The sequence below is a fragment of the Gekko japonicus genome, unplaced genomic scaffold (genome assembly GCF_001447785.1).
Source record: "Gekko japonicus isolate JY-2015 unplaced genomic scaffold, Gekko_japonicus_V1.1 scaffold1994, whole genome shotgun sequence".
NCBI lineage: Eukaryota > Metazoa > Chordata > Lepidosauria > Squamata > Gekkonidae > Gekko > Gekko japonicus.
Window position 1 is genome coordinate 166884 of NW_015163661.1, and position 8692 is coordinate 175575.

The 8692-nt window shown below is 48.1% G+C and overlaps 1 protein-coding gene across 1 annotated transcript in view; it reads left to right on the top strand.

The window, feature by feature from the left end:
* Window positions 1-8692, top strand: part of DVL3 (dishevelled segment polarity protein 3) — a 116259-nt gene that overhangs the window by 85859 nt on the left and 21708 nt on the right. Inside the window, exons 6-10 of the mRNA XM_015407724.1 lie at window positions 1178-1340; window positions 1957-2026; window positions 4604-4743; window positions 5982-6058; window positions 8349-8416. Coding sequence (XP_015263210.1) covers window positions 1178-1340; window positions 1957-2026; window positions 4604-4743; window positions 5982-6058; window positions 8349-8416 — 518 coding nt within the window. The remainder of the gene's footprint in view (window positions 1-1177; window positions 1341-1956; window positions 2027-4603; window positions 4744-5981; window positions 6059-8348; window positions 8417-8692) is intronic.

Genomic DNA, 8692 nt, shown 5'->3' on the forward strand with positions numbered 1-8692 from the left:
CAGGCTATCTCAGTGTGCTGAAACTGGGCCAGTTTCAGGTTGGGGGGGAGGGGCCCTGAGCAGACAGTGCCGAAGGGGCCCCCATGTGCACACCACTAAACCTCCCCCATGCCCTTTCGTCATCCCCATCGCATGTGACGTGAATTTGTGAGCTGTTCCAGGAATTTAAATTCAAAATTCAATTTAAATTCAAAAATACTTGAGACTATTTTAGTCCATGCATCTTGTAACACTTGACTTGTATATCTAAACCTGAACTCGATGAGGTGTGTATCCTAGGTGTAAGGAAAACGTGGAAGGAAGACGTTCGTGTCATAACAACAACTTGTAGACGGAACCATGTATAGAGTATCCAGATTCTCAAAACATGCACAAAGGCTGACTAACTTGTTGCAGGCAGGGTTCTCACGCACCTGCTTTCTTCATCCCCAGCACCTGCTTACACCCCACTTGCTCACGCGTCCGTGTCTCACTTTGCGAGCTCTCCTGCACCACCTGCACTAGAGATGTGAAGGCCTGGGGAAAAACCGGTAAAATTCGGGGCGGGGGAAGTCCCCCCCCCGTTTTTTCCCCTGAAGCCTTTTTTGTTTTTTTCCGGAAAATTGGAAAAATTGAAAGAAGAAAAGAAAAGAAAAAAAATGATTATGGAACGTTTTATTTTAACATGATGAATAAAATATTTTGAGACAAGGTGTTCAAATATTTCCCAGATCATTTCTAAAAAATATGTATGGTATCAGATTGATCTAATTTCTGTGCACTGCGGACAAGCAAGTCCTAGGTTACAAACTGAACTCTCCCATGCAAGAACAAGATGCATTTCTTCCTTTAGGAGGTGCTATTGTCACAAGAAAAGAAAAAGGTTTCAGTTTTGTTTTTGCATGTGGGTGGGTATTCTGTTTGTAATAATTGTCTGGAATCGCTGTATTTTTAATATGGTAGTTGTGATAATTTCATGCCAAGTAAAAATGTCCATAGTCATATTTTATGTTCCTAAAGTAACAGAATGACTTTCAAAATGGAATAGAAAAAAGAAGAGCTAATGTAGCATTTTTTTCAATTTTCCGAAAATTTCTGTTATCCCCCTCAAAAAAACGGGAAAAACCCGGGTTTTTTCCCGAGCTTCAAAATTTCTGGAAATTTTACATCTCTAACCTGCACACTGTTTCCCTGAAAGTGGGGTGGGCGTTTCGGTGCCTTCCCCGCTGACAACGTTGACATCTCGCTCTCGCCTCCACCTTTGCAGGTTCAGTAGCTCAACGGAGCAGAGCAGCGCCTCTCGCCTGATGAGACGGCACAAGCGGCGTCGGCGGAAGCAAAAGGCACCCCGGATCGAGCGGGTGAGATGCCTGGGGAGGGGCTTGGGCCCAGATTACTGCCCTGGGTCACCTTGCAGACACTTTGCTCTTTGTCTGTATTAGGACTGGGTGGCTCAAGTGGTTAAGACGCTGAACTGCAGGCTGTGGAAGGTCAGTAGTTCAGCAGTTCGAGACCTGGGTGCCGCAAGACGGAGTGAGCTCCCGTCTCTAGTTCCAGCTCCTGCCAACCTAGCAGTTCGAAAGCAAGAAATTGCAAGTAGATAAATAGGGACCACTTCGGTGGGAAGGTAACAGCGTTCCGTGCACCTTGGTGTTTACTCATGCCGGCCACATGACCACGGAAACGTCTTCGGACAGCGCTGGCTCTTCGGCTTGGAAACGGAGATGAGCACTGCAACCCTAGAGTCGGATTCGACTGGCTTTCGAACAAGGGAACCTTTACCTTTACCTAAAATGACAAGATTGGGCCAGCTTGGGGCAGATCTGCCAACATGGAGACAGATCTGCCAGCAAGCCAACGGCTGTGAAAACCGTTCAGAGGCCGAAGGCAGCGGAAGCCGTAGATCTCTTGAACAGGTCCAGGCAATGGACAGGGAGAGAAGTGGGGGAGGTCTCATTCTCTTCTCTCCTCTCCTAGTCCTCGTCCTTCAGCAGCATCACGGATTCCACCATGTCGCTGAACATCATTACAGTCACCCTCAACATGGGTGAGTACGGGGAGAAGCGCGTTGGTCCTTGGTTGGGGCCCCCCTACCCAGATTTTGGGAAAGGGGTGGAACTTGGGGAACCTGCTGTCGGGGGAGGGGTGGAGCAAGGTGCCCAAAGTACCTGACTCTGTGGATTCCATAGACTTGGGTCTAGGAAAAAAACCAAAAGCCTTCTGCAATTGTCTATTCCAGGGGTCACCAACCTTTTTTCTTTTGTGGGTATTTGTGTGTGTGTGTACATAGAATCATAGAATGTTAGAGTTGGAAGGGACCTTGCAGGTCATCTAGTCCAACCCCCTGCACTCTGCAGGAGCATAGCTGAAAGGTAGCCCTACATACCTACAACATACCCGAAAGATGGTCGTCCAGCCTCCGCTTGAAAACGTCCAGCAAAGGCGCATCCACCACCTCTCGAGGCAGACTGTTCCACTGCTCAACCACTCTGACAGTTAGGAAGTTTCTCCTGATATTTAGCCGGTAACGACTCCCTTGTCATTTCCACCCATTAGACCTAGTCTTGCAATCCAGAGGAAGAGAGAATAGATCCGCTCCATCTTCTACATGGCAGCCCTTCAGATACTTGAAGACTGCAATCATGCCCCCTCTAAGCCTTCTCTTTCCCAGGCTAAACAGACCCAGCTCTTTCAGCCTTTCCTCGTAAGACTTGGATTCCAACCCTCTCACCATCCTGGTTGCCCTCTTCTGGACACGCTCGAGCTTGTCAACATCCTTCCTAAAATGTGGTGCCCAAAACTGGACACAGGACTCCAGGTGAGGCCTGACCATAGCAGAATGGAGCGGAACTACCACCTCCCGTGATCTGGACACAATGCTTCTGTTAATGCATCCTAAGATTGCATTAGCTTTCTTCACAGCCACATCGCACTGCAGGCTCATGTTTCGCTTGTGATCCACCAGAACACCCAGATCCCTTTCACAGGGGCTGCTGTCAAGCCAAGTCCCTCCCATTCTATATCTGTGCCTTTGATTTATTTCTACCTAAGTGTAGGACTTTGCACTTCTCTCTATTGAAATTCATTTTATTTGTCTCCGCCCACTGTTCCAGCCTATCTAGATCATTTTGAATCCTGACTCTGCCATGTGTGTGTGTGCTTGCATGCCTGGAAGTCATGGTGACTTCTGGCAACCCCTACTGGGGGACTGGATGTTTTTCAGAGAGGTGGCTTGATAACCTGCCTCTGCATCCGGAGCCCTGGTATTCCTTGGAGGTCCCCCTTCCAATTACTTGGCAGGGTCAGCCCTGCTTAGCTTCCGAGATCTGATGCGATTGGGCTTGCCTGAGCTGTCTAGGTCAGGGCGGGATCCCCAACCTTTTTGAGCCTGTGGGTAGCTTTGGAAATTGGGGGGGGGGGTTATGAGCATCATGCCAAAATGGCTACCGCAAGAACTGGTGCCAAACCCAAAACGGCCACTATGGGAAGTGGGCGGAACGATTCCCTTCTGCTGCCTAGGCTTTTAGCAGAAATTATTTTCAAGTTTGCCCTGACAGCCACAAGAGCTAAAATCTTGGCGTTGATAAACAAAAATAATGGTAGGGGTTACAGGGTTTCTGTAGGAACTCACAAGGATCAATATTATTTATTGATTTCACAATATTTATACATCAAGATAGGATTGATTGGATTCATACCCCGCCCTTCACTACCCGAAGGAGTCTCAGAGCGGCTTACAAACTCCTTTCCCTTCCCCTCCCCACAACAGACACCCTGTGAGGTAAAAGAAGAAGAAGAGATTGGATTTATACCCCGCCCTTCACTACCCGAAGGAGTCTCAGAGCGGCTTACAGACTCCTTTCCCTTTCCCTCCCCACAACAGACACCCAGTGAGGTAAAAGAAGAAGAAGAAGAGATTGGATTTATACCCCGCCCTTCACTACCCAAAGGAGTCTCAGAGCGGCTTACGAACTCCTTTCCCTTCCCCTCCCCACGACAGATGCCCTGTGAGGTGGGTGGGGCTGAGAGAGCTCTGACAGAAACTGCTCTTTTTTCATGAACAGCTCTTATCAGAACTACGGCTTGCCCAAGGCCATCCAGCAGGTGCAAGTGAAGGAGTGGGGAATCAAAGCGGGTTCTCCCAGATTAGAGTCCGTGCACTTAACCACTACACCAAACTGGCTCTTGACACATTAAAACATACATAATGAAATCACTTCTTAAAAGACCATGAAGTCCAATGAAAACACATCATTAAGACAATTAAAACCAGAGCTAAAACATGCACCAAAAACATAAAAACAGCAGTTCCAGATGTACGGCAGGAAAGAGGCCTTGCTGAGGGAACACGGGATGAAATTTAAAAAGTCTTCACTTGCCGGCGGAAGACGGCAACAGAAGAGGACAGGCAAGTCTCCCTGGGCTGAGAGTTCCGGAGTTTTGGTGCTATGACTGAGAAGGCCGTCTCCTGGGTCGCTACCCGCCTAATCTCACTTGAGGATGCCTGAAGCAGGGCCTCTGAAGGTAACCATAGTGGTCAGGTAGACTTGAAGGCTGGTTGTAATTAGTTGTTTCCCATTGGCTGGGTGGTCTTATGACGGGGCCCACCCCTTCCTTTCTGCAGAGAAATACAACTTCTTGGGCATCTCCATTGTCGGTCAGAGCAACGAACGTGGCGACGGTGGAATCTACATTGGCTCCATCATGAAGGGAGGCGCGGTGGCAGCTGATGGAAGAATCGAACCCGGAGACATGCTCCTGCAGGTGATCTTATTTACTCCCAGAGCTGTGACCAGTGTTCCCTCTAAGATGAGTTAGCGTGAGCTAGCTCCGGCTCACACATTTTTATCTTAGCTCAGGAAGGATGGCTCCAGAACAAACTAATTCATGCAGGAGCCAAATCGCTCGCTCACAACTTTAATGCCCGTAGCTCACAAAGTAGAATTTTTGCTCACAAGACTCCACAGCTTAGAGGGAGCATTGGCTGTGACAGCAAGGAATGTTGAGCCCAGGGCTCATGTGCTAGGGCAAATTAGATGTTCTGTTGGTTGGATTATTTGTATTTAAAATATTTCTATCCCACGTTAAGGAGCTGCGGTGGCTCAAGTGGTTAAGACACTGAACTGCAGGCTGTGGAAGGTCGGTAGTTCAGCAGTTCGAGACCCGGGTGCCGCATGACGGAGTGAGCTCCCGCCTCTAGTTCCAGCTCCTGCCAACCTAGCCGTTCGAAAGCAAGAAATTGCAAGTAGATAAATAGGTACCACTTCGGTGGGAAGGTAACAGCGTTCCGTGCGCCTTGGTGTTTAGTCATGCTGGCCATATGATCACGGAAATGTCTTCAGACAGTGCTGGCTCTTCGGCAACCCTAGAGTCGGATTCGACTGGCTTTCGAGCAAGGGAACCTTTACCTTTTATCCCATGTTATTTTCTTACACTCCAGGCAGTAGTAACCATGGAATGTCATATTGCAAGCGAAATAGAAACACAAGACTCCATTGTGTCTTTGTTATGTGCCATCAAGTCAACTTAGGTTGGGGAGCAGAAAGCAGCAATTAATGGAGCTGAAAGCAGAGGTTTCCACCATTCAGCTATTTGGTTTAAATGGCTTGGAGCATTTGTCTGTTTAAATGGCTTGGAGCCCTTTAAACCCTGCTTTCATTTCCCTGTGGCTTTTCGCAGGGAGCAGAAAGCAGGGTTTCCAAACAGCTGAGCAGTGGAGAGAGCTCCCTTCCGCTCAGGGTTTTCCCCCTGCTTTTTGTGAACCGCCATGAACTGCACGAAAAACTCGTGGAAGTTCGTGGCGATTCCTCAGTTTGTGAACATTGCTTTGTGAACCACGAACCGGCCGAGATTCATGACGAATTTTAGTTCGTCAGCCAGTTTGTGCCCATTCCTAGCCAAGAGCTTGAAACTTGCCTGCTGAAAGATGATAGTTCAGTTGGGCTGACTCAGACCAACCTACTCACAGCAGTGGGGCTCACACACGTTACCAATGTTTGCAGGTGAACGATATCAACTTTGAGAACATGAGCAACGATGATGCTGTGCGTGTGCTAAGGGAGATTGTGCACAAGCCGGGGTAAGCATCCCTTTTGTTTCTCCCAAGGCACCTCTCTAGAGAACGGATGGTTCCCCAACCCCAGCGGCCATAAATAATGGGAGCAAGTGCTCTCTTTCAAGCGATACCACCTTGTGCCTCTGTATCGGGGTTCATCCTGGGATGCTGAGTGTGCAGTGGGGGCTCAGGGTGTTCGGAGGACAGTTGAATTTGGCAAGAAAGCAAGCCCAGGGTTCCAAATTCACTTGTGAACAATGTATTTATTTAATTTATGTATTCCTTTCCGTTTTTATCCCGCCCCTTTCTAGGCAATCAGGGCTTGGGACCGTTCACAATATAGATATAAAACATAAGATAAAATACAAATATTCTGTAAAACAGTGTAATGCACTGGCATCCTGGCATGACGATCAGAAAAGCTGATACTCGACCCAGTAAGATTGCTTCAATGGGATGCCTGGAGGGATAATTCTGTTTTACAGGCCCTGCGGAACCCAAAAAGGTTGGCAAAATTAATTTTGCCAGTGATCTGATCTGGCCACCACTGTATGGGTTCTGTAACTTTGGGATTGGATAAGGCAGTCAGGGCTCTTTTTGTAGCAGGAACTCCTTTGCATATTAGGCCACACACCCCTAATGTAGCCAATCCTCCAAGAGCTTACAGAGCTCTTCTTACAGGAGCTACTGTAAACTCTTGGAGGATTGGCTACATTAAGGGTTGCTTAATATGCAAATGAGTACCTGCTACAAAAAGAGCCCTAAGAACATCAGAAGAGCCCTGCTGGATCAGACCAGTGGTCCATCCAGTCCAGCATCCTGTCTCACACAGGGGCCTCCCAATTCCTCTGGAGGGCCAACAACAGGGCAGAGAGGCCAAGGCCTTCCCCTGATATTGCCTCCTGGCTCTGGGATTCAGAGGTTTAGTGCCTCTGAATGTGGAGGTTCCCCTCGGTCACCACGGCTAGTAGCCATTGATAGACTTACTCTCCATGAATCTATCCAGTCCTCTTTTAGAGCTGTTTATTCCTGTGACCACTACATCCTCTGGCAGCAAATTCCACATTTTCTTCTCTGTCTGTGTAAAGTAGTATTTCCTGTTGTCCTTCCTGAACCTCCTGCCCGTCAGCTTCAGTGGATGCCCTCAAGTTCTGGTATTTTTTGAGAGGGTTGAAAAGTTCTCTTTGTCAGCTGTCTCCATGCCCTGCATAATTTTATAAACCTCTAATATTGTTGTTGCCGTTGTCATTATAAACAATGTGTAGTTCATTTATACCCCATCCTTCTCCCCAGTGGAGACCTGAAGCACTTTACATCCCTCTCCTGCTTCCATCCACAGTTTGCAGTAGCTTTATTCTGTTTTTCAGAGAGGTGGCTTGATAGCCTGCCTCTGCATCCCGAGCCCTGGTATTCCATGGAGGCCTCCCTTCCAATTACTTGGCAGGGTCAGCCCTGCTTAGCTTCCTGAGATCTGACACGATTGGGCTTGCCTGAGCTATCTAGGTCAGGGCGGGATCCCCAACCTCCACAAGGTCACAAGTCTTCCAAATTGGATTTCTCCTTAATTCCGGTACATTTTGGTGTGATTCATAAGATGTTCTCAATCACAATATCAAATGCGGACCTTGTGGAGACACACTTGCATGAGGTTTGATGTTTGAAAAAGACGCCTCGAAACGAATATCAACTCTGGGGGAGTTCGTCATCCATCCATCATCATTTATAAGCATTGGCTTCAGTTTTCTGTAAAACATAGTTTGATATATTGTTACTGCATTTAATACAAGTTTGAAATATGCACAGTTTGCAGTAGCTCTATTCTGTTTCTATTCATATCATACTGCACCCCCCTCTATCTTTTTCCATTTTTTTAAAAGCATCGCAACACCCCTGCGAGGTAGGTTAGGCTGAGAGCGCACGAGGGCCTATGGTCACCCAGCAAGCTTCTGTGGCGGAGCAGGGATTCGAACTTCCATCTCCCAGGCCCTAGTCCGGCACTCTTAACCACTACACCACACTGATTGTTTCTTCCCTTCTTTGCTGTATTTCCACACACATTCTAAAGGCGTCCAAAGTGAGGAAAAGGAGAGCCCGGCAGGAAATGCCTAAACAAACAATAAGTGCGCTCCAGTAATGAAATCGAGGTGGAATCACACTCTCCACACACCCGGAAAAGGTTTCTGTGGGTAGGAATGCTGCGTGGGGTTTCTCCTCTGTGCAGAGTGAAGCTGAGAAATGCCCGCATGGCTGACCTCTCTGTGAGCCCAGCTTAACCGCACTTGGTGGTATAACAGCCCTTGTGTTTCTACTACAGGCCGATCACCTTGACAGTGGCCAAGTGCTGGGATCCCAGTCCCAGGGGTTGCTTCTCGTTACCTCGGAGTAAGTGTGCTCTGCAGCTACAGTGCTTTCTTTGTGTGCCTTAGGCGTGAGGGCCGCTTTGTGCATCCTCCAGAACTGGGTGATCACCTTCTTCCCGGTTGTATTTCTTTAGACCTGGGTTGCGTGTTGGGAATGCTCCTTTTGAACAGAGACACAGAGAGAAGAAGCCTCCATGTATACTCAGGGGTCGTTTCGTAGAAAAAGAGGTGCAGGAGCTCATTGGCATAACTCATTCGCATGACTCATTTGCATATGTCACACCCCCTGACAACACCG